Raw genomic sequence first — 25,846 nt, 5'->3', positions numbered from 1 at the left:
AAACAAGAATTTAACTTGAACATATGTTTGTTTTATTTAATGCAAAACTTAATGCTGAACAATAAATTGGCCAGTCACACTGCTTTGTGACATACATGTTGTTAAATATTGGTTTGTTTTCATTGATTTGGAAATCCAGTTTTGCAGAAGTTGGTTGCACTAGGTGGAATGTCATTACAGCAAGTTTCACACTGAGCCACTCACCATCCTGACTTGAACATATATTGCTGTTACTTTAGTGTCAGTGGGTTCAAAGCCTCAAACTCCCACCCGTTGAGGATTTAGATCATAAGCTATAAGAGCAGAAATAGGCCATTCAGCCCATGTCTGTTCAGCTTCTCTGTATTCCTTGATTACTTACTGATTAACAACTCAGCTATTTCTGTCTTAATTGCTAAACAAACATGCATGTTAAACTTGAGAATATTAAACCAAGGTCTCCAGAGTCTGTATTCCATCTGCTGCTACTCTGCTCACTGTCTGTCCAAGTCCTTCTGCAACCTCCCTGCTTTTTCAACACTTGCCTCTCCACCTATTTTTGCATTATTTGCAAACTTAGTAACAATGCCCTGTTACACTGTCAGATATGACCTCCCCTTGTCAAAGCCCTATTTTACCCCACACTTCCAAATCCATCACAATCTCACCCTTAATGGACTCTCAAATCTTACCAATGACCGAGGTCAGGCTAACTGGTCTTCCTTCCTAAGCAGGTGTTCCATTTGCCATTTCCAGCCCTCACTGACTCAAGTGATTCCTAAAAGATAATCACCAACACCTCCACAAATTCCTTAGCTATCTTTTTCAGAATCCCAGCAGATTTATTCACCTTCAGACCTTTCAGCTTCCCCAGAGCCACCAATGTAGTGATGGCCACTACTCCCTGTTCCCGAAACTCAGTTCTGATATACTACTGGTTTCTTCCACTCTGAAGACAGATGCAGATGTAAAGTACCTAACTCTCCAGTCTTGGTAACATCCTTGCAAATATTTTGGGTGGTTACTCATTCCCTTTATGTATTTCTGTCCATTCACAGCAACCCTAGTCAAAAGCATTTTCCATACAATTATCAAACTATTGCTTCCAACATTTTGGTTGACTTTTTTTTGGGTCATCCCTCCAATCTTTCTGTTACATTTGCAGTATTGGTTTGTGGTTCCAGGAGTTATTAACATTCACAGACTTCAGAGGTCTGTACAACAGCCACACTTGCCTGCTGTCTACTTCCTGAATGTTTCTTCCTCAGGTGTAATTAGGCTCTCTGCAAAGCTAGTGTTGATTCCATCTCAGAAAATACTAATTCCCAACAATGCTGCTGACAAATCTAGCTACAATGGCCCATTACTGAACAACAGCCTTTATTCATGAGTTGACTAATCTGAGCAGCAATGGCTGGATGGGAAATAGAGCATATCAAAAGACAGCCTCTTGTATTTACAGGAAAACAATCTCAAGCAGTATAACTTAAAATATTGAAGAAGCTTTCTTGAGAGTTAGTCAATAAAAGTTAACTATGGCACATGATTGAGGAATATCACAGCAGCAGAAGTACCCACTGGCTTCAGAACAAAAGACTACATAGATGCTGTTCTGTAAAAGTAAGTACTGCAACAATTCAGATCTGGCAGCATCTAAGGAGAAAGAAAGAGTTAATGTTCCAAGTGCAATACGACTCTACTTCTCTCTTCACACATAGTACCATTTTGGACGTCACCTACTCCACCTTGTCCTCCCCCTTGCATTTTTTTATAAACCATGGCTCAACTCTGAAGTCAGTGCAGCTGGGTGGATGTCAGGAAAATCTCCCCTCAGTCCTTGCTTTTCAATGACTTTGGGCCCTTTTTTTTGGAAGTTTCCACATGTTGCCAATATTCTGCTTGCATCAATAAAGGAACAGTGATATATGTCCAAATCAAGCTCCTGTGCAAATGGCAGGGGGAGGCGCTGAAGGGGTCAGAAACTAAAGCTAATGGTGTTTCCACATCAGTAAACAAAGTTGTTGATTCAGCAAACTCCTACATCCTAGAGGGTGTCAAGCATGAGATGTATTGTTGCAACTGCACCTATCCAAGCCAATGGTACACATTGAAACATTTTTGATTTTGACCTGGTAATTGGTAGAAGGTTGGAGAGATAAGTATTTCAAACACTAGACTCTTGTGGCTTCTCCACTGATCATATGCTTACAGTTAGTGCACTGTTTGCTAATTTATATTTGTAATTTTTTTTTAAATGGCTCAATATGCTAAAACAAATTTCACAAGAAAGCATCACTGTACCCAATTTTTTAATACACAAGATTGTGTGCAAATGTTATCCTTTGAGGCAAGGTCATTGACAGCATAACATTCAATAAGTTAATATAACTCAACACAAAGATTAATCTTTGGGTATGTTTTGGGCTTGCTTTCCCTGATGAAATGCAGTGTCCACTTGGAATCAAATAACACCTTCCTATCGATCCCCTATTGGCCTAGGATAACATGCCCTAGTGCAGCAAAGCCACTGACAGAAGGTTCCTGGTTTCATTCCTGTTTGGGGAAGGCTGGGAAGCATCAGCCTTGGGTCGGCTCCTCATCACAATTCAGTGATTCCTGCTGGAAACTACAGGGCAGAACACTGGGCAAGGCCAAGATTGGACTTGGCTGCCCCTGTGTAACAGCTCTACTGACATTTTTTGTGTGGGCTACTTACTTGAGTGAGGTGCCAAAGCAGTAAAGGTTGCCAGGAAAAGATGCCCATAAAGCAGTCACTACCTAAGCAATCTCAGGCATAGCTCTGCCAAATAAAATGTGCCAGCCTGCTATTTTCTATAGGGAATGACCAAGGGTTCAGTGCTGACATATTAGCTTGTGACTGTTGAGGGTAGTCAAGTCAGTCATTTCAGCAATGTGGTTTAACTCACAAAGTTGACCTGGATACTTCCCATAATCAATGATAAAAGGAAGCAGTCACAACCACTGGTTAATTTCTGCTATCAAGACTACCCACAAGAAATTTATACATTAAAATCTAGAAATTCAAAAAAAAATTCTTATAACAAATGGCTAATTCTGATTTCACAGCCCAAAAAGCAGTCATCATTTACTTCCCAGATGTTCAAGACCAGTCTTCTGCTGCTCTCTCCATCTCATGATCAACTCCAACAGTTCCTTCAGCTCCAGTATCTCGGATACCATTTTGGCAACAAGATTTTCCTAAATATAAAGCAGATGGTTTAAAAAGACAACAGTTTTTTTTTTAACTAATTATCTTTCTACTTATCACAAGTGGATCAACATAAGAGATAGAGAACTGAATTGTTTTATTTCTAATGCAGAGGCAGGTACAGCATGAGGATAGACACAGAATAGAGCACCAACATGGTCCCCAAACACTTCCAGAAGAGGGACTGATACAGAGTAAATCAACCTCCTCTTACACCAAAAGTAAAGCTCAGTTCAAACAGAAAGTAGACTTCTCCTAGATCCTCAAACACAGGATTAGATTGAGTAAAGCTTTCTCTACCAGAACAGGGATTTATACAGAGTAAAACTTCATCTGCTCTTTCACAGAAAGTAAAACTCGTTCCAGATTTCCCCATCAAACAGGACAGGGACAGCACAGGGTTAGGTACAGAGTGAAACTCCTCTTCGTTTAAAAGAGAAAGTAAACTGAAAGTAAAGCCCCCTCCACACTGTCCCCATCAAACACTCCCTGGATATAAATAGCATGGAGTTAGATATAGAGTAAAACCTCTTCTACATTATCCCATGAAACTCACTGAACTGGTGCTGCATGATTCAGACAAAATGTCTGATGGGAAACTGACTTTGTATCTGATTCAGGGTGTGATACTGGATGACTGAAATGGAAAATGTTCTGTTCCTCACAAAAATACAGAAATAACATTAAGATAGTTGGAAAAGTAACTGCAAGAAATTTCTATTGTTTACTTACCATTATCTTTACTTTCTTGGTCACCTGAGGAATGGTATTTATCAGCTCCAGATTGGAGTCCAGTTTCTCAATGAAATTAACCATCATGGGCAAGATTTCAGAGACATACCTAGGAAACATTAATGTGATTAGCAGGGAGATGAAAGTAGCAACAAAACATTCAGTCTTGATTCAAGCTTGGAACATTACTCACTGCATCTTTACTGACAATAATCCGGCTGTCTCACATCATTACTCAGCAACACGTCTTCCCTCCTCCTCCTCCCCCAAGTTCCTTTATAACCCAGAACCCTTCATATCAGTAATCTCTCACTCTAGCACCTTATGTTAATTGTTTTTACCCAGCTCCCTCACACTTTTGGGGTTTTAGATAAAATCTTATTACTATTTAAAGAAAGACTTGCATTGAAGTAGCACTTTTCATGACCACAGGATGCTCGAAAGTGCTTTACACCCAATGGAGTATTTAAAGTGTCATAAAGCTCATCCTGATGAGTTAATCTGTTTTAGTAATGGCAACATCCAAACATGAAAGTTGCTGGATGATGACAGGTTGAGGTCACTTTAGTTCAATTCTGCAAGTGCTGTACTGAGTGGCAGTCACACTGAGGTGGGGCTCAAAGATACAATCACCTGACTCAGTGAGCTATGTGCTCTCAGATGCGCCAAAACTGACACTTATAACTAATCTGATTTTTCTCATAATGCACTCAAAGGAGATTCAGATTGTTCTTTCCACAGCACAAGTGGAAATGTTCTTAAAATTCTTAGAATGCTCTTAGAATCTTCTTGGAATCTTAATGTGGAAATAGATCCTTCGGCCCAACAAGTCCACACTGACTCTGAAGAATATCCCACCCAAACCCATTCCCCGTTACTCTGCATTTACCCCTGACTCATGCACCTAACCTATACATTATGGGCAATTTAGCATGGCCAATCCACCCAACCTGCACATATTTGGATTATGGAAGGAAACCGGAGCACCCAAAGGAAACCCATGCAGACACAGGACAATGTACAACTCCACATAGTCGCCAGAGGCTGGAATCGAACTGGTACGGTGAGGCAGCTGTGCTAACCACTGAGCTGTGTCACGTTGATTGGGTACATACCAAACCTCTACAGAAAGGGAAGAATAATAATGTGAGCAATGTGTCATTTCTCTCCCAGCCCAAATTCACTCTAACCTATCAGGATCTTTACCTCGACAAAAATTGCAACACCATCCAAAAACCTCATTAAAATCAGACTGAGCTTACTTGTTGCAGAATCCACAGTCTAATGCCACAGAATCCAATTGGTTTTACTGCAGAAATTGGTTTTGAGGTGTGGAAGGATTTTATATGTCCTAATTATATTTAACTGCCATGGTGCTAACACTGCTAAACCCAGTTGCAGCTGGGATATGTACAGCTCACCTGTGACAATTGGCTTCAACAGGTAGACACTGATGGCAAATAGGCTGCACTAACCGCAGCTTCAGCAACACTGTCTCCTGCAAGATCGCCTCCAAGTGGCTGTTCATCGACTGAAGCCGATTGTACTTCTCAGCTAGCAATACAAGAGAGAGAAGTGTTAAACATTTAATGCCACAACATTGAACACCTGACACGTGGTGTACATAACAACACAGCACCAAATCAATGCAGTGTCTCTCCTCTCCTACAGGTATCTCCCCATTCTTAAAAATGCTAATTCACACCAAATAGCATTTTACACATGGCAACTTAGCTAAATGGTCTTTCTTCATTGAGAATTGGCAGGTCATTCACCAAGGATCAAGGGCAGGATCCTGATTTGCTCCCTGTTTGGTTCAGGAATAAAGCTGATTAACTCAACACAAGCAGACGTGATGAATTTGAAAAGTTTGGAAATTTCTGCACATGATCCACAGCAAATTCTGCTAAACTCATTCGGTGGGTTACTCTTCAGAGGGTCAGTGTGGACTTGTTGGGCCGAAGGGCCTGTTTCCACAGGTTAGGTTAGGTAGGGAACCTAACCTAATCTAAAGTACACCCAGCACATTCGAAGGGATAAGCACAGCTGGACTCTTGGATCTAGCTTGTTCAATTCCTTATCTCTCAGATTCACACACTCCCTAAAGCGCTTAGTATCCACATTGGTGCATCTGACAGCAGAGTATCCCACATACAATGCAAAAAAACTGTTCATTTGGGCTATGTACTAGAAACAGAACTTGATAGGAGGTGCAGCGCACAGCTTAGAGTCATAGAGATGTACAGCATGGAAACAGACCCTTCGGTCTAACCGGTCCATACCAACCAGATATCCCAACCCAATCTAATCCCACCTGCCAGCTTGTTCTGCTATGACTCGTGTTTCATCAACGCAAATTGGCTGTAACATGATTGACAAATTGGTAATGCTGTTTCTAAAGCGTGGACGTTTAAAATGTGTTGGCTCTAACATGACTGCAATACCAACACTAAATGCTATCTTTATTGCACAATTTTTATATAGTGCTGGGTTGCATAAGAATGCAACCATCACGATACAAAAGAAATACCTGTACAGTAGACTCATGGTTTACTATTAGATTAGCAATCTGAATTCAACTCCCTCAGAGCAGGTCATGAAACATAATTCAACCAACCTGGTCATTTGAGAGTTGACAAAATGCCACAAAAATTATGTAGCATTAAAATCTCAACCAATTTCCAAGAGGGAAGAGATCCTCTCCAGTCAGGCCTACATGCCATTACAGTCTCTTAAAAGAATGTGTGGCACTCAAAACGCACAGCAAGTCAGGCTGCATCTGAGGAGCAGGAGAATCAACATTTCAGGCAGAAGCCCTTCGTCAGGAATGAGGGATGGGGGCAGGGGCTGAGAGATAAAGAAGGCGAATGGGGGTGAGACAGCTGGTAAGACGATAGGTAGATGCAGTTTGGGGGGGTAGTGATGGTGATAGGTTGGAGCAGAGGGTGGAGCAGATAGGTGGAAAAGTAGATGGACAGGTAGGACAGTTCAAAAGGGCAGTGCCGAGTTGGAGGGTTAGATCTGGGATGAGGTGGGGGAGGGGAGATGAGAAAACTGGTAGAGTTGACATTGATTACATGTGGTTGAACGGTCCCAAGGTGGAAGAGGAGATATCCTTCCTCCAGTCGTTGGGTGACTGGGATTTGGCAGTGGAGGTGGCTCAAGACTTGCATATCGTTGGTGGAGTGGGAGGGGAAGCTCCCACTCCACCAAGGAGACAGGGTGTTGGGATTGTTTGGTGCATGTCTCCCAGATGTGTTCCCTGAAACGTTCTACAAATTGGCATCCTGTCTCCCCAATGTAGAGGAGATCACATCGAGAGTAAGGGATGCAATAGATGAGGTGTTTAGAAAATCTCTGCCAGATATGGAATGATGCTTTGGGGCTTTGATTAGAGGTGAGGTGGGGGTGAAGAAGGTGGGTGCAGGTTTTACATCTCTTGTAGCAGCAAGGGAAGGTGCCGGGAGTGGAGGGTGGGTCAGTGGGAAGCTTGAACTTAACGGAGAGTCACAGAGGGAATGGTCTCTGTGGAATGCTGATAGGGGTGGGGATGGAACTATCTCTCTGGCAGTGTGGTCTGATTGTAGTTTGCAGAAATGGCAGAGCATGATGCACTGTCTCCGGAGACTAATGGAGTGGAAGGTAAGGAACCCTACCCTCCTATTTATATCTCAGCTTCAGCCACCCCCACCCGCCCAAAATACCTAAAGAAAGGCTTATGCCTGAAACATCAATTCTTCTGCTCCTCGGACGCTGCCTGACCTACTGTGCTTTTCAAGCTCCACTCTTTTCGACTCTGATCTTCAGCATTTTCAGTCCTCACTTTCTACTTAAAACAATATGCCAACTCCACCAAGCAAACTACCTGTTCCCATTACTACTTCACATGCACAAAATTAACCACAGACTTACCCAAACACACTGGGTGGGCAATATCTGCGGTGGCATTCTGCAATTTCAGCAGCTTTAACTCTAGAGATTTCTGATAGAAGTGAAGAAATGTTAGTAACAGCATGGCACACAATCAATGTAGGAGAGAAGACAGATAAATGTTTCACTTTTAGTTTACTTACAATCGCATTATCAAAGTATATTTAGTGTAAAAACCTTGTATGATTCAGCTTTCCTGTAACCTATATAGATTCTAGACCTTTAACACATTGACTCTGCTTTGGCTGGCAAAGGAACGCATCATGGAATTTTGAACAACAAGAAGCTAACATGCTAATCAGTAAGTGTTAAAAGGACCCAGTATAACTTTTTAAAAATTCATTTGTGGGACATGGGCATCACTGGTTGGCCAGCATTTATCGCCTGTCCCTAGTTACCACCGAGAAGGTGCTGGTGAGCTGCTTTCCTGAACTATAGCAATTCGTGTGCTGTAGGTAGACCCACGATGCCCTTAGGAAGAGAGTTCCAGGATCTTGTCCCAGTAACAGTGAAAGAACAGTGATATATTTTCAACTCAGGATGGTGAGTGAATTGGAGGAGAACTTGCAAGGAGCAATGTTCCCATGCACGTGTTGCCCTTATCCTTCACGATGGAAGCAATTGTGGGTCTGAAAGGTGATGTCTAAAGATCTTTTGTGAATTTCTGAAGTGCATCTTGGTAGATAGTACACACTGCTGCTACTGAGTGTCAGTGATGGAGGCAGTGGATACTTATGGATGTGATGCCAATCAACTGAGCTGCTCTATCCTGGATTGACGTCAAGCTTTTGAGTGTTGTTGGAGCTACAGTTGTCAGGCAAGTGGGGAGTATTCCATCACACCCCTGACTCATGCCTTGTTCATGCCTCAGTTCCCCCATCTTTCTCTGTAGAAGTCAACTGTCACTTGGTGGGTAGCAGGCTTGCCCAAACCAAAAGATTGCAGAGATTTGCAATATGAAATCTAAGCCAACATTTCAGTGTTTCACAAAAGTTTCCATCATAGCTCATCTTCCTTCCGGCTCTGTGTCCACCCTCCTTACATTCACTGATGGGAACATATCAGAGTGCTCCTTTATAGTAAGGTCTTGTATAAACAAATGCTACTGCTGTTAGTGCATAAGCAGGAGTACGCTGTTGCTTTTGGAATCCCTCCCTAATAGCATGGTTGGTGGGAGCTACACCAATCAGACCGCTGTGGTTCACAAAGGCAGCTCACCACCACCTTCTCAAGAGCAACAAATGCTGGCACAGCTAGCAAAGACCACTTTCCATGAATGAATAAAACACCCCCTTGTCCCCAGGTATTCAGGTATGGTCTCAAAACCACTGCCAAGAGTTTTTTTTTTAAAGCAACCCTTCTTGCAAAATATCTTGGGACACAAGTTGCACAAATTCAAATGCTGCTTTGTTTGGCTCCTTCCTGCCCTTTACATAGTGAAGAATTACATTATCTAGACTTATAATGTCAAAGATACTCAGGTTACAAACCTGTTCAAGTTCTGCCCTGGTGTGTGAAATTTCATCTATTAGTCTGAAACGTTCAACAAATGGCACTGTGTTTCCAAACTCCACCTTGTTTAAATCCAAAGTGTCCTGTTTCACAGGGGAAAAAGGTAACCTACATCAGTTTCTGGGGAACGAAACAAGCGCATAACTTCTAACTACAATTACAATAGATTTACGTGCATCTTTCTAAAGCCTCCAAATATAATGTTAGAAATAACGACAAATTATACTCACGTTTCCCAATACAGAACTGAGTAGGAATCAGAAGGTAAGCTTTTATTTTATAAAGTTTTTTATATGCCACTAAGCACTGCTATTTAGTCTATAGGCTGAGAGAGGAGACAGGACTAAGGGAGTGGTGGGTCAAGGATAGGACGAAAAGATCAGCTATTGGAAAGCCTTTCATCATTTTAGAGATTAGGACTCAAGTGAGAAACCTTGTTTCACTCAGCATAGGCAACTTATCTAGAAAGGAGAAAACTTAAAATTGGCTCTGCAAGTCAATTCTCATGGCTAAGGAGCAATCCCTACTGTAGCAATGATATATGGCTTAGTAAGATTAGATCACACGGGATCTGGGGGAGTTAGCCAACTGAATACAAAATTGACTTGAAGGTAGGAGACAGAAGGTGTGGTGGAGGGTTGCTCTTCAGACTGGAGCCCTGTGACCAGTGTGCTACAACGATCAGTTTTGGGTCCACTGATTTTCATCATTAATGTAAATGGTTTGGATGTGAATATCAGAGGTATGGCTAGTAAGTTTGCAGATGAAACCAAAATAGATGCTGTAATGGACAGTGAAGGTGTTATCCCAGAATACAACAGGACCTTGGGCAGATGGGCCAACGGGCTGAGGTGTGGCAGGACCTTGTTTAAATCCAAAGTGTCCTGTTTCACAGGAGAAAAAGGTAACCTATGTCAGTTTTTGGGGAACGAAACAAGTGCATAACTTCTAACTACAATTACAATAGATTTACTTGCATCTATTAGATAAATGTGAGGTGTTGCACTTTGGAAGGCAAAACAAGGCAGAACCCATATAGTTAATGGCAAGGCCCTGGAGAGTGTTGCCAAATAAAAGAGACCTCGCGGTGCACATGCATAGTTCATTGAAAGTGGAAGTACAGATAGGCAGAGTGGTGATGGTGGTGTTTGGTATCCTTGCTTTTATTGGCCATAAAATTGAGTATAGAAATTGGGATGTCACGTTGCAGATCATAGAATCCCATTCGGCCCAACAAGTCACACCGAGCTTCCAAAGAGTTACCCACCCAGACCCATTCCTCCTACTCTATTAATCTACATGTACCTAACCTAATAATGTACCTACTCATAATCTAACCTAATAATGTACCTACTAATGTTCCTAACCTACACATCCCTGAACACAATGGGCAATTTAGCATGGCCAATTCACCTAACCTGCACATCTTTGGATTGTGGGAGAAAACAAGCACCTGGAGGAAATCTACGCAGACATATTGAGAATGTGCAGACAATTGCCCAAGGCTGGAATCGAACACAGGTCCCTGGCACTGTGAGGCATTAGTGCTAACCACTGAGCCACCGTAATGTACATGAATTGGTGAGGCCACTTTTGAAATACTGTGCACAATTCTTGTTGCTCTTCTAGAGAAAGGATGTTGTTAAACTTGAGCGGTTGCATATAAGATTTACAAGAATGTTGCCAGGACTGGAGAGTTTGAGCTATAAGGAGAGGCTAATTAGGCTGGGGTTATTGTCCCTTGGAGTGAGACTGAGGAGTGACCTTATAGGAGTTTATAAGATCATGATGGGCATGGATAGGGTGAATAGCCAAGGTCTTTTTACTTGAGTGCACAAGTCCCAAACTAGAGGATAAATATTTAACGTGAGAGGGGAAAGCTTTAAAAAGGACCTGAGGGACAACTTTTTCGCATATGTCTGGAGTTCATCTGTATGGGTATATGATTAGAAAGGATTTGGAAGAATATGGGCCAAATGTTGACAAATGAGACAAAGTCAGATTGGTTGGCATGGCCACGTTGAACTGAAGGGTCTGTTTTTGTAGTCTATAACTTGACAAGTATGCATGCTTGAGCAACTGAGGATCTGGATTGAGATGTAGCTTGTTTTATAATCCACCAGCATTCTAGGTTGACCTAAAGATAACTGCAGATGCTGGAGATCAGAGTCAAAAAGTGTGGTGCTGTAAAAGCACAGCCAGTCAGGCAACATCAGAGAGCAAGAGTTGAGGTTTCGAGCATAAGCCCTTCTTATTCCCGATGAAGAGTTTATAGAACATAGAAAAATACAGCGCAGTACAGGCCCTTTGGCCCTCGATGTTGCACCGATCCAAGCCCACTACACTAGCCCACTATCCTCCATATGCCTATCCAATGCCCATTTAAATGACCATAAAGAGGGAGAGTCCACCACTGCTACTGGCAGGGCATTGCACGATTCGCTGAGTAAAGAATCTACCCCTAACATCTGTCCTATACCTACCACCCATTAATTTAAAGCTATGCCCTCTCCTAATAGCTGACTCCATACGTTGAAAAAGGTTCTCATGGTCAACCCCATCTAAACCCCTAATCATCTCGTACACCTCTATCAAGTCACCCCTAAACCTTCTTTTCTCCAATGAAAACAGCCCCCCAAGTGCCTCAGCCTTTCCTCATACGATCTTCCTACCATACCAGGCAACATTCTGGTAAACCTCCTCGGTATCCGTTCCAGTGCCTCCACATCCTTCCTATAGTATAGCGACCAAAACTGCACACAATACTCCAGTTGCGGCCGCACCAGAGTCTTATACAACTGCAACATGACCTGAGGACTCCGGAACTCAATTCCTCTACCAATAAAAGCCAGTACGCCATATGCCTTCTTCACCGCACTATTTACCTGGGTGGCAACTTTCAGAGATCTGTGTACACGGACACCAAGATCCCCCTGCTCATCCACACTACCAAGTATCCGACCATTAGCCCAGTACCCCATCTTTTTGTTACTCATATCAAAGTGAATCACCTCCCACTTACCCACATTGAACTCCATTTGCCACCCTTCTGCCCAGCTCTGCAGCTTATCTATATCCCGCTGTAACCTGACACATCCTTCCTCACTGTCACCAACTCCACCGACTTTCGTATCATCCGCAAACTTGCTCACCCAACCTTCTAGCCCCTCCTCCAGGTCATTTATAAAAATGACAAACAGCAATGGTCCCAAAACAGATCCTTGTGGAACACCGCTAGTAACACCGCCAAGATGAACCTTTACCATCAACTACTACCCTCTGTCTTCTTCCAGCAGGCCAATTCCTAATCCAAACCTCCAACGCACCCTCATTGCCATACCTCTGTATTTTTTGCAGTAGCCTACCATGGGGAACCTTATCAAATGCCTTACTAAAATCCATATACACCACATCTACTGCTTTACCCTCGTCCACCTCCTTATTGAATTCTTTGAGAAGGTGACTAAGGTTTGTAAGGCACGACCTGCCCTTCACAAAACCATGCTGACTATCCTTGATCACATTATTCCTATCCAGATGTTCATAAATCCTATCCCTTACAATTCTCACCAAGACTTTGCCCACAACAGAAGTGAGGCTCACCGGCCTATAGTTACTAGGGTTATCCCTACTCCCCTTCTTGAACAAGGGAACCACATTTGCTATCCTCCAGTCTTCTGGCACTATTCCTGTAGACAACGAGGACATAAAAATCAAGGCCAATGGCTCTGCAATCTCCTCCCTTGCTTCCCAGAGAATCCTAGGATAAATGCCATCAGGCCCAGGGGACTTAACTATTTTCACCCTTTCCAGAATTTCCAACACCTCTTCCCTACATACCTCAAAGCCATCCATTCTAATTAATTGTGACTCAATATCCACATCAGCAACAATGTCCTGTTCCTGAGTGAATACTGACGAAAAGTATTCATTCAGTGTCTCCCCAATCTCTTCAGCCTCCACGCGCAACTTCCCACTACTATCCTTGACTGGACCTATTCCTACCCTGGTCATTCTTTTATTCCTGACATACCTTCAGGAATATACCTTTCTATAGAAAGCCTTTGGGTTTTCCCTAATCCTACCAACTAAGGACTTTTCATGTCCTCTCCTTGCTGCTCTTAGCTCTCTCTTCAGATCCTTCCTGGCTACCTTATAACTCTCAATCGCCCCCATTGTACCTTCGCGCCTTATCTTTACATAGGCTGCCCTCTTCCCTTTAACAAGGGATTCCAATTCCTTATTAAACCACAGCTCCCTCACACGACCCTTTCCTCCCTGCCTGACAGGTACATACTTACCTAGGACACTCAATAGTTGCTCCTTGAACAAGCTCCACATATCGATTGCGCCCTTCCCTTGAAGCCTACTTTTCCAAGCCACGCATCCTAAGTCATGCCTCACCGCATCATAATTTCCCTGCCCCCAGCTCTAACTCTTGCCCTGCAGTGCACACTTATCCCTCTCCATCACTAGAGTAAAAGTCACCGAATTGTGGTCACTGTCCCCAAAGTGCTCACCTACCTCTAATTCTAACACCTGGCCTGGTTCGTTACCCAGAACCAAATCCAGTATGGCCTCACCTCTTGTCTACATATTGTGTCAAGAAACCCTCCTGCACACATTGGACAAACACCGACCCATCTAACGTACTCGAGCTATAGCTTTCCCAGTCAATATCAGGAAAGTTAAAGACCCCATAACAACCACCCTATTACTTTCACTCTTCTCCTGAATCATCCTCGCAATCCTTTCTTCTACGTCTCTAGGACTATTAGGAGGCCTGTAGAAAACTCCTAACAGGGTGACCTCACCTTTCCTATTCCTAACCTCAGCCCAAACTACCTCAGATGGCGAGTCTTCATCCATCGTCCTTTCCACTGCTGTAATACTATCTTTGACAAGCAATGCCACACCTCCCCTCTTTTACCCCCACCTCTGACCCTACTAAAACATTTAAACCCTGGAACCTGCAACAGCTAATCCTGTCCCTGTTCTGCCCATGTCTCTGTAATAGCCACAACATCGAAATCCCAGGTACCAACCCACGCTGCAGGTTCACCTACTTTATTTCATATACTTCTCGCATTGAAGTATACACACTTCAAGCCACTTTCCTGTTTACAGGCACCCTCCTTCGAGATTGATGCCATGTTCCTAACCTCCCTACACTCCAGGTCCTGCACCCTAAAGCTAGTCTAGGTTCCCATGCCCCTGCAGAGTTAGTTTAAACCCCCCCCAAAGAGCACTAGCAAACCTCCCCCCAAGAATACTGGTGCCCCTCAGGTTCGGGTGTAGACCATCCTGTTGATAGAGGTCCCACCTTCCCCAGAAAGAACCCCAGTTATCCAAATACCGGAATCCCTCCCTCCTGCACCATCCCTGTAGCCACGCATTTAACTGTTCTCTCTCCCTATTCCTCGACTCTCTATCACGTGGAATGGGTAACAAACCAGAGACAACTCTGTTTGTTCTAACTCTGAGCTTCCAACCTAGCTCCCTGAAAGGCTGCCTAACAACCTCATCCCTCTTCCTACCTATGTTGTTGGTGCCAATGTGGACCACGACTTCGGGTTGCTCCCCCTCCCCCTTAAGGACCCAGAAAACACGATCAGAGACGTCACGTACCCTTGCACCTGGGAGGCAACATACCAAACGTGAGTCTCTCTCACCCCCACAAAACCGCCTATCTGTGCCCCGAACTATCGAGTCCCCAATAACTATTGCTCTGCTCTTCTCCACCCTTCCCTTCTGAGCAACAGGGACAGGCTCCATGTCAGAGGCCTGAACCCCATTGCTTACCCCTGGTAAGTCGTTTCCCCCCCCCCCCCCCCACAACGGTATACTTGTGCTTGAGGGGAACGGCCGCAGGGGGTCCCTGCACTGGCTGCTTCCTCCCAGTCCCCCTCACTGTCACCCATCTGTCTGCAATCTTTGGAGTTACTACTTCCCTAAAGCTCCGATCTATGACCCCCTCTGCCTCCCTAATGATCCTAAGTTCATCCAACTCCAGCTCCAGTTCCCTAACATGGTCTTGGAGGAGCTGGAGATGGGTGCACTTCCTGCAAGTGTAATCAGCAGGGACGACCACGGCATCCCTCACCTCAAACATGTTGCAAGAGGAACATTGCACTGCCTTCACTGACATCCCTCTAAAAGTAACCTTTCAAAAAAAAACTAGGTCTAAAGAATAGAACAAGCAAAATGCAGCACTTACCTGCTAACCACAACGGGTCTTATTATTAGGTTAGAGGAGGAGGGCGGGTGGGAGGCACTACCTCTGTCGTGCCTCGGGTTCCTCTCCTGCACGCTTTTATAGGGAAAAAAAACCTACCCAGGTAAGCTTGCGCTACACCAGCTTCCGAGTCCGCTCCGCGCTTTTTTTTTTACAAAAAAACTTTCAAATTTAAACCATTGAACAAACGTCACCGAGCCTTCAAGCAGCCACTGCCAAACAGCCCTTACCTGCTCCGCTAAGAGAGTGAAACATCGACTCTCCTGCTCCCCGGATGCTGCCTGACTAGCTGAGCTTTTCCAGCTTCACACTTTTTGACCTAATGAGAAGTCCAATGTCTGATCACAACCAGGTTGACTTTGCAGGATGCCTGCTACAATGACCAGGGCCCAAGTCAGCCATGGTTCTGAGGCATAGCATGTGTGTTTCTGTATCAGAGAATAGTAAGTTCAAGTTCCTATAGAGAGACTCAAGCAGGTAATCCAGACTATCATCGCAATCCACCACTGAGCGGAAGCACAATGTCAGGAGTAGTTTCTTTCAAATGTGACGTTAAAACCAAGACCTTCTTGGGTATACTAGAGTGTTTCGGTCACGACTACAATGAAGAGCAGAGTGTTCTCGTTAGTGTCCTGGCTAATATTCATCCCTCTGTCAAATAAAAAACTTACTGGTCATTATCAGATTGTTGTCTGTGGTCATTTACTGTGTGGAAATGAGAATTGTGTTTCTTAGGCTCCAAGATTTCAAAAGTGTTTCATGAATCATGAAGCCTTTTGGAAAACAAAGGGTGTCATGAAAAAAGTTATAGAAATAAAAATCTTTCTTTGAGCGATTCTACTGAGAATGGAAGTGGTGTCAATGCAAGCAAACATCAGATAGAGGGGCAATGGAACATCCATCAAAGAGACAGTTTTAGATTAGATTTCACAGTTATCGACTAGGCTCAAGTCAAGGACAGCTGCATAGATGAGTAGGGCCATGGAAACAATTCTAATTTTAAAAAACAGAAAATGAATAAATATATGGGCATTTAAAAGCACAAGATGCATTAAACTAGTCCCGAGCTTAGCCAGCCATACCTGTGTCAGTAATCCCTTTCCAACACACCTCTCAAGGAAACGGGCTGCTGGGTTTTCAACTGTTGGCTCCCATGGATTTGAAGACTGCATTCTCACTTGAAGATAGGCTGAAAAAGAGATTGCAGAAAGAAATAACCTCAAAAGTTCAGCACAGTCAGAGGCTCACTGCAAGGTGTGTGCAGCAAGATTTCTCTTTATTATGCACTTGTATGAACTTAAGTGTCCTGCTCACACAAAGGGTGAGATCATTAGCACAAGTTCCAAACGGGAGGAGGGTTGGGCAGTGTTGGCAGACTTTTGCCTGAAACGTCGATTTTCCTGCTCCTCGGATGCTGCCTGACCTGCTGTGCTTTTCCAGCTCCACTCTAATTTAAACTCTGGTTTCCAGCATCTGCAGTCTTCACTTTTGCCCAGTGTTGGGAGGGGTTTAATGCAGCTGGTGGTTTTGGATGAATGCTGGGGGGGTGGGGGTGGAGAGGGAATTTGAGTGGTTCATAGAAGGTTGGGGCAAGTGTAATGGTCGTTATGAAGTGTTGGAGGCAGAGAAGGGGTGGTGTATGCTGGCAGGAACGGTTTAGTTTTTGAGGTGAGGTGGATGGAAATGGGCCTATTGTGAGGATAGGCGTTTGTTTGGGGGGGTGGGTGCTGTCAGAGACATGTGGTTTTATCGATGGGGAATGGGATGGTTGGGTGGCTGATGGTTTGTGGGATGGAGGTGATGAGAAAGGGCTGGGGGGGGGGGGGGGGGGGAAGGTGGTGGTAGAAAGGGGTGGCTTGAGGTGGGCCTGTCATTTGTTTGAGGGGGTGAGGGTGAGGGGTAGGGGAGGAGTGGTGAGAATAGGGAAGGGTATCAGTGGTTTTAAAGGGGGGGGGGAGCAATCAGTTGATGTTGTTCTCCCGCTCAGGCCGTTACTCACCGCGTCGCGCGCTGATGAGGTCACATCCGATCTCACGCGCTGACAGATAAGGTCCGAGCGTGGCCCCACAGATCAGGTGACCTGACCCGTTACCATGGGGACAGCGGACGGCAGGAGCCCCGGATCTTTATTGGACGGTGCACCGGCGGAGGGGGCTCGGCCCGAGCGGAAGTGACCGGGGGGGAATATTTGGCGGTCGGTTTCCGCCTTAGGGATGAATGGACCCTGGGCCTGTCTCTGTAAGAAGATAGAGCCAGTGCCGCCCACCCAGCCCCAACAGATGGACGTGCAGGCTTCAGAGACAGGTACTGAGTGGGGCCTGAGGCTCACCAGCCCCCCCCTTAACACGGGATCTCTCTTCAAATCACCAGATCGTCACCATTAGACGGTGGGGTGGGGCCCACAAGTTTAACTTCAGCGAGTTTTGAGCAGATTTGTAGCTCAGGTTGAGTTTCCAGCTCAGCGAGCAAACCTACATCCAGAAGTTTAACTCTGCTTCTCATTCAATTTCTAGTTCCACATTCACCCCGTCCTTTGCCTGAAAAGAATCTCTTCTTCTGCCTGAAGAACCCCGCCTCCACCGCCCTTCTCAGGCAGACTTCCAAATCTTATGAGAGAAGAAAAATCCAATTATCTCTGCGCTTCATGGGCTGTCCTTCATTTTAAAACCTTGTACCCTACTTCTGGATTCGTATGCAACAGGAAATGTCCTTCCCCAAATCCACCTTGTCGAGACCATCATGTACACTTCAATCAAGTCCTCCCTTCCCCCTCCATCCTTCTAAACATTAATCGTACAGGCCCAACCTTTCTTCATAAAACAAACTCCTCATCCCAAGTATCCGCTTCATACACCTCCCTATCCGTCCTCCAGTTAGTAATTGCTGGGCACAGTTGTCACTTAAAGTTTACTAGGATAATCCCTGTTATGGAGGGATTGAATATTGAACAAAGTTTAATCAGGTTAGGACTCTACTCACTGGAATTTGTAAGGATGAGAGATGATCTCATTGAAACATATAGGATTCTGAAGGTGCTTGACAGGGTGAGTGCTGAGGGCATATTTTCCCCCTCATGGAAGAGTTTAGGACCAGCGGGCATTGTTTCAAAGTAGAGGGACACCAATTTAAGACTGAGGTGAGGAATTTCTTCTGAGGGTTGAGTGTCTTTGGAAATCCTTGCCACAGAGAGCTGTGGAGCAGAGTCCTTGTGAATATTTAAGGCTGAAATTGATAGTTTCATTATCAGTAGAAGAATTGAGGGTTCTGGAGAGAATACAAGAAAATAGGTGTTAGGAATGTTGCATTTCATGATTCTATTGAATTGATGAACAGGTGCTTGGGACTGAACATCCTGATCCTGTTTTTTTTCTGGTCTAATTGTCACTTATCAACCAAGCTTTAACATTATCCAGTTCTTTGTGTGTAGGCAAGCAGCCTGATTGTTTATCATATATTGCCTCTTTTCTCATTCTTTCTGTCTAAAGACATTGCTCCAAATTCCATATATCCTCCTATTCCATCAGTTCTTTACTTCCTGCTTGCTATTCCCCCCCCCACCCCCCACACTTCCCATCTGTTGCTGTTGTTAACGTTGTTTATTGCTCTCTGATGCTACTTTCTCATTGGTACTGTGTCCTGTCTGCCCATTCCCAGGCCATTAATAAATATCAAAAAGAGCAGTGGTACTGACATTATATATCTGAAAATCAGTTTGCTATTGTTTTCTGTCCCTTTGCCAATTTTGTATTATGTTGTAATGGACCTTCTAATCCTATGGACTTCAATTTTCCCATCTAGTTCGTTATTGCTACATTGGTACATCAATTTTCAGGTATAAAGAAAGTCAGATTTTTTTTTCGACAGACCTTCGGTGGTCACTATATAATCACAAAGCACCTAGCCAATTAAGTATTTTTGAAGTAGAGTCACTGACGTAGGAATGGTAGCACCCAATTTGCTTACAGCAAACTCCCACAAACAACAATGTGATCATGACATAAAAAGCAAATTACTGTGGATGCTGGAATCTGAAACCAAAAGAGAAAGGGTCAGTTAGACTCGAAACGTCAGCTCTTTTCTCTCCCTACAGATGCTGCCAGACCTGCTGAGATTTTCCAGCATTTTCTCTTTTGGAATATGATCATGACTACTAACTTATTTTGGTGATGCTGATTGAAGAATTGCCAGAACACAGGGAAGAGCTTCCAGCTTAACACCTCATCTGTAAGAGGGCACCTCCAACAGTACCACATACCATCAATGCTACAGTAGGGCCTCATATTTGATATTTCCCCCCTTTTAAATCCTTAACCTCTGAAGTGGGATTTGAAACCATAATCATGTGATTCACAGGCAAAAGTGCTACCAAATGATCTATGGCTGTCAGCGTAACCTTTATCCTTTTGATTGTATGTTTTAAGCCACCAAATAGAGTGTAAGGATATAGAGAAGAAAGCTTATGCGGCAATTTATAACATCATGCAAGAATTAGTGTAGTGATATCGGAATACTTCAATTATTCTAATATAGACTGAGATAATTAGAGGGAAGTAGTTGCAAGAAAATGTACAGGAAAACTTGCCTTCATCAGTTTTTCTTTCTATTTGTTCTTGGGAAGCAGCATTGCTGGCTAGACTAGCATTTGTTGCCGTTCCCTAATTGTACTTGACAACAGTTGAATCAATGATAGGGGTAATAGACTTGTTGGATCTAGCGTCAAAGATAAATACCGTGCCAGACCAGTTAAATAGAGCAGAGTTTAGTGAACCAGCTGCCATTTTTATTGACAATTGGTGACTGTAATACTGTGATCAATTATTGTTGAAAACCCATCTGGTTTCCACTGGAGAGAGATGTGTGATTGTGCCTGAAGATAGTTTTAACTATTAGAATAGGTAGCAGTTACCTGTTGGGTTCAGAGGTCCTTATTTGTTAACTTCAATGCTTTCATTTTAGGTATAATCTGGAGGAATCGTGGAACCTTTATGGAGCAAACGTGGATGTGATTGGAGAGTGGGGAGATAGTGTTTTTTTTAATTTGGGATTTACGCAGTTCTGCCATGGGGAACAGTGCCCTAAAAGCTCATCTGGAAACTGCACAGAAGACAGGGGTCTTCCAACTCACAGGGAAAGGCCTGAATGAGGTGAGAATTTGCAGGAATTGGAATGAGTTACAGGGTTTGTCTGTGGATGGTAGGCGAAAGCAGTGCTGGCTTTGTGATTTCACAATGAAATAGCTGTGGATAGGATTTGAATCGAATCATGTCAGTGGTTAGCCTGAGGGGGAGGGGAAGGGGGTGGCGATGGGGTGGGGGAAGGATGGCAGTGGGATGGGGATGGGGTGGGGTGGGATAGTTGAGGGAAGGAGAGGGTGGATGTGAGCCAGAGGGAGAGGGCAAGGAGGGAGAGATGTTGGGAGAATGAGGTGTTGATAGATGGAGGGGAAATGGTGGTGAGATGGTATGGCGCGAGTGTCTGGGGATGGGGGGAGGATGGACAGGAGTGGGCGGTATGATGGGTGATTGTGAAGAGGAAAGGGGAGAGCCGGGGGAATGATAGAAGGATAGGGACGAGAGGAGGGAGATTGTAGATGGAGGGAGGGAAAGAGAAATGTGTTGCTGGAAAAACACAGCAGGCCAGGCAGCATCCGAGGCCTGGCCTGCTGTGTTTTTCCAGCAGCACATTTTTCAACTCTGATACTCCAGCATCTGCAGTCCTCACTTTCTCCCGGAGGGAAGGAGAAACCAGGAATGGATGGAGAGGGGGACTTATAGATGAATATGAGGGAAATGGAGAGTACAGGGATGGTGGAGGAAATGTTGTTGGGATGGGTAGAGGGAGGGGATGGTGAGGGGGAGAGTGGGGAGTGAGTTGTAAGGGAATTAGGATGTGGGCCAATGAGGTGAGGAGCGGCCAGAGGTAGGGATGGAAGGGAAGGGGTCAATTGGTGCAAGTGGAAGGACAGAGGTGTGGGGGGGGTGGGGGCATTGAATCCAATAGAATGTGGGGTAGGAGCTTGTTGGTGATCAAGAGGATGGAATGCCAGTGAGGTTAGGGTAAATGGTGTACGGAATGAACAGTGGAAATGGATCTGAGTGTTTACTGGATCTGCTGCGAATCACTTTTTTTAGTGGACATCATTATTAATTGCTTTGTTTAAATGATTGATTTGATTTGTATTTTGATACTGATTTTTTTTTACTTGTGAAATACATATTTCCTGTCCTGACAAATCATATTGTTCTGAATGTGCTTACTAGTCCTGGAGTGAGTGACAAATTAAACTGTGCCCCTTCCTCTGTGTGGATCTGATTTAAAATAGCTGACATTTATATTTTCTCATTATTCAGTTTCCCATGGACCTACAGAGACTTGCATCGAGTCTGAGGACAATGGACCTGTCAGGGAATAAGATTGAGACCTTGCCCTCGGTCATTGGCCACTTCACAACTTTGAAGAGTTTGAATCTCAACAGTAATAAATTGGGTAAGGCTAATTCAGTGATCAGTTGCACACAGCCTAGTCCAGCCCCACGTTGGATATGGCTCCATTGATACCATGTATGTCAGCCCCCGCCACCCACAGCAGGTGGTACCTCTAGCTCACCAGTTTTATTCACCCTGCTTTGTGCATCAACAAACACAACTCTTGCTTCCATTTTTCTTTGAATTGCTCCTCTTCCTGAATTTTTTTTCTAGTTTTCCTTTCTTTCCCTCTCATTTTTACCCAGATTCTTTTTATCTTTCTGCTCCATCTTCACAGCCTAACAATTTCCAATGACAATTAAGATAGTCTGTCAGTAAGGACACTGGTCTTGTTCAGGTGGAACCTGTCCATTCTGTATAAAGTACTTCTGTCCCAGAACTACGTTCCTGTATCCAGTGTTTCCAATCCCAAGAGCCTCAACCCTTCTCTCATACATACCATGTCACCAGCCCCTTTTTCGACAGTACAGACCTCTCCTGCCTTTCAGTGGATCCCACTGCACCACGAATCTGAACCCTTTCCCTCTTGTAACATTTCAGAAGGATCCAGTAGCTTGATTACTCACTAGTTGTTCCACCGCTGAACAAATTTTGTTTGGTTACTGTGATGTCTTGTCTATCAGCTGTTCTCCCTGAGGATGTGGGAAAACTGAAGAAACTGGAGGCCCTTCACCTGAACAGTAACTCACTGAGACAGCTCCCCTCCAGCTTTGGCCAGCTAGCAGCCCTAAAGACCCTGAATCTATCTGGGAACCAGCTTCGGGAATTCCCACTGCAGCTGTGCCACCTCCGGCACCTGGATGTGGTGGATCTGTCCAAGAACCGAATCCAGCGTCTGCCGGATGAAGTGGAGCAGCTGCAGGCCATTGAACTCAATGTCAACCAGAATCAGGTCTGTCACTACCAACTGCTGCGGCTCAATAAAACAATAGCATTGTACTGGGCCGGGGAGGGACGTGGTCTCTATGTTGTAAATTTTGTGCATTGTGAGAGTTGTACACTCTGTCCTGTCTGTATTAGTCATGTGAGATGAGAAAGAGGTTAGGAGGTAGAGTACATGAGAAACCAATGGGCAAGTACAGGTGAAAATTTTAAAAACCTAATGAAAGTTAGCTTTTCACTCAAAAGGGCTGGATTACAAAGTGGTGGAAGTTATATTATCCTCTTGTTTGACCTCAGCTGACGCACTGCATTCCTTTTTGGATAATGTGTCTCAGAAGGATAGATATTTTTAATCAACTTGTTCAGATATGTTATGACACTCCCTGGAGCAGGTGGGACTTGCACCCAGGCCTTATGCTCCAGAGATGGGGATGCTACCATCGCATCTCAAGATGTGCGTATTGGACAGATTGCAGTGTAGTTTTAACAGAATGATAAGGAGCTAACTGGATTCAATTTTGAGATCCAGCTGCACAGCTTAGGAATGTATTCCTTTTAAGATATGAGGGGTAGGGATGACCAAATTGAGGTATTCTTGCTGACTGCTTCATTTCACAGTGCAGCTATAAAAGAATATCTACCTCAGAACAAGGGCATGCGACCTTTAGAATTAAACCTAGTCAGTTCAGATCAATCCCCTCAAAGTTGAAAAGGGTGGGGAGATAGGGTTAGGATGAATCTTTCAAAACAGAGATTGATAGATTTTTGTTACACAGGTGCAATTAAGGGTTTTACAACCAAGGTGGATAAATGAGGTTAACACACACATTGGTCAGGATGTAACTGAATGGCAGAACAGAGTCGAGTGTGGTGCTGGAAAAGCACAGCAGGTCAGGTAGCATCCGAGGAGCAGGAAAAAAATAAATCGACATTTCGGGGAAAAGCCCTTCGTCAGGTACTCACTTTCACCTGAAGGGCAGAACAGTATACTGTGTATTGGTTATGTAACTGAGGTGTTGTTGATAATGTTAAAACAGCATTGATCCCCATGAATCAATTAGATAACTCATTAAGTTTCAATATAATTCAATTTATTGTACAAATCCATCAGTACAATATTTTTGACAAATTGCTATCTATTTACGTGCACATGCTAATTCAGAATCTCATTTTGAAGGGTAGGTAGAATATATTGCTGAAGAGCACCAGTGCTCTTGAATTTGTCTTCTAAAAACCGCTAGCTTCACAATGATTTGGTTTTAAATTTAAGTAACCATTTCACATTTGTAGATCTCTCAGATTTCGTCACACATCGCCCGATGTCCCCGGCTGAAAGTTTTACGGATTGAAGAGAACTGTTTAGAAATCTCCATGATTCCTGTCAGTATCCTGGCTGACTCCCAGATTGCCTTGCTGGCCGTGGAAGGGAATCTTTTTGAAATTAAGAACCTGCGAGATCTGGAGGGCTATGATAAGGTTGGTCGAAGTATATTAAGGGCAACAACATATGCCTAGTTTAATGTGCTACTTTGATCTTAATGGAAACCCAGACATTTCTGCAATAGGTTGTGGAAATCTGAGATTTTACCCATGCTGTCTTTTGGCACTATTTAATTCACAAAATACCAGGACAAAAACAGGCTCATCCAGTCTTCACTAGTGTTTTTTTTCACATGAACCATCCAATCTAATACCACTTCTGGAATCTGCCCATACTCCCATCCTGCCGAAAGCCATTTCCTTAGTACCTGGTATAATTCTACTCATTCCCCAAAACCTTTCACATCAGTCAATCTAAATCTAAAAAGGAATGTGAGCTAAATGGAAAAAGGAGGTTTGAAAGGGGAGGGTGTAGTAACTGACATTCCTAATAGTCTGTTCATTTGAATTTCTTGATGTCATAGAGATGTACAGCACGGAAACAGATCCCTTGGTCCAAATCGTCCATACCAACCAGCTATCCCAACCTAATCTAGTCCCATCTGCCAGCACCCGGGTGACTAAATCCTGCAACGTTGATGCAAACTCGACTCCACAGAGTGAAGACTGATGGTTGATTGGGGGTGGGGTGTAGACGTTCAGTTCTGAGTATGTGTTTTGGGGCAGGGTTAAAGAATTGTGATGGTAGACATGATAGAGTTCAGATGTGGGTTAAGCTCCTGAAATAGACAAAAATGTGAGTGGACTATTGTCGTGTTTTTCTTCCCTCAGTACATGGATCGCTTCACAGCAACAAAGAAGAAATTCTCTTGAAGGTCTGAGCTTCCTCCCTCAGCCATAGATGGTGGTAGTAGTAACCTGCAATAGACCATACTGGGGAGGCAACTCCAATTCATTGAAGGAGACAGTGGAAAGGGGCAGTACATGATATGATGCCATGGTCCTCAGGCTTGCCTACATTCCAGTTATTGGTGTTAGTAAAACTGATACTGTCTTTAATCTATATAATGCATTGTACTCTGTCTTCAAGCTGCTGTAAACATGGACACACAGCCCTGGACAGTCCTGATTTATACACTACAGTCGCACTTTGTACATAAATTCTGAATATGGGACAGGTGCTGAAATTAGGTTTATGCAAGCGGATGGCTTCAGTTACCTCAAGCTCACCCTCTGCTTTGAAATGGTGATTTGCTGGTATATAGAGGCTGCTGTTGGGTATACTTCTGCTTAGACTCAGCATTTAATTCAAGGTGACAGTGCAGCCAGCTAGTCGTGGAATTTAGACTCCAATCCAACCCATCATTTCAAACAGCACTTTGTATATAAAAAAAATAAAGTATTCTATGTGCAAGTATTTTCTTGAGTTTTTTAACATTAGATTTGAAGGGAATTCAGGTTAGGGGCAGAGTGTGGGTAAAA

At 43.9% G+C, this 25,846-nt stretch overlaps 2 protein-coding genes across 4 annotated transcripts; one reads left to right on the top strand and one right to left on the bottom strand.

Moving 5' to 3' along the window:
* Positions 1–9: 9 nt before the first annotated feature.
* On the bottom strand, positions 10–17,717 carry haus2 (HAUS augmin like complex subunit 2). 2 transcript variants are annotated; one of them, XM_072569410.1, is made up of 7 exons: positions 17,617–17,717; positions 16,700–16,806; positions 9,361–9,465; positions 7,853–7,922; positions 5,362–5,494; positions 3,941–4,049; positions 10–3,198 (listed from the first exon to the last, which is right to left on the bottom strand). In XM_072569410.1, the coding sequence occupies exons 2-7, from the start codon at positions 16,787–16,789 to the stop codon at positions 3,082–3,084; spliced, it is 624 nt and encodes a 207-aa protein (XP_072425511.1). In that variant the 5' UTR covers positions 16,790–16,806; positions 17,617–17,717; the 3' UTR covers positions 10–3,081. The 2 variants fall into 2 exon arrangements, with proteins under 2 accessions (XP_072425511.1, XP_072425512.1); XM_072569411.1 differs by lacking the exon at positions 17,617–17,717 and adding an exon at positions 16,932–17,554.
* Positions 17,703–25,781, top strand: lrrc57 (leucine rich repeat containing 57). Of its 2 annotated transcripts, none has more exons than XM_072569406.1 (6): positions 17,703–17,921; positions 20,574–20,761; positions 21,968–22,103; positions 22,726–22,994; positions 24,275–24,460; positions 25,196–25,781. In XM_072569406.1, exons 2-6 carry the CDS (start codon positions 20,678–20,680, stop codon positions 25,235–25,237), a joined length of 717 nt encoding a protein of 238 aa, XP_072425507.1. In that variant the 5' UTR covers positions 17,703–17,921; positions 20,574–20,677; the 3' UTR covers positions 25,238–25,781. The 2 variants fall into 2 exon arrangements, with proteins under 2 accessions (XP_072425507.1, XP_072425508.1); XM_072569407.1 differs by lacking the exon at positions 17,703–17,921 and adding an exon at positions 19,759–19,885.
* Positions 25,782–25,846: the final 65 nt, after the last annotated feature.

Source organism: Chiloscyllium punctatum, chromosome 4 (assembly GCF_047496795.1).
Source record: "Chiloscyllium punctatum isolate Juve2018m chromosome 4, sChiPun1.3, whole genome shotgun sequence".
In the NCBI taxonomy this organism is placed as follows: domain Eukaryota; kingdom Metazoa; phylum Chordata; class Chondrichthyes; order Orectolobiformes; family Hemiscylliidae; genus Chiloscyllium; species Chiloscyllium punctatum.
The sequence above is the reverse complement of the archived record's forward strand: the minus strand, read 5'-3'. Positions and strand labels throughout refer to the sequence as shown.

Excerpts from the sequence above, each read along its gene's own strand:
- haus2 (XM_072569410.1), bottom strand. The coding sequence starts at position 16,789 with ATGCAGTCTTCAAATCCATGGGAGCCAACAGTTGAAAACCCAGCAGCC. Across the intron at positions 5,495-7,852 it reads TGCCCACCCAGTGTGTTTGG|CTGAGAAGTACAATCGGCTT; the intron begins GTAAGTCTGTGG and ends TTGTATTGCTAG. Across the intron at positions 4,050-5,361 it reads GTTGAAGCCAATTGTCACAG|GTATGTCTCTGAAATCTTGC; the intron begins GTGAGCTGTACA and ends AATGTTTCCTAG.
- lrrc57 (XM_072569406.1), top strand. The coding sequence starts at position 20,678 with ATGGGGAACAGTGCCCTAAAAGCTCATCTGGAAACTGCACAGAAGACA. Across the intron at positions 20,762-21,967 it reads CAGGGAAAGGCCTGAATGAG|TTTCCCATGGACCTACAGAG; the intron begins GTGAGAATTTGC and ends CTCATTATTCAG. Across the intron at positions 24,461-25,195 it reads ATCTGGAGGGCTATGATAAG|TACATGGATCGCTTCACAGC; the intron begins GTTGGTCGAAGT and ends TTCTTCCCTCAG.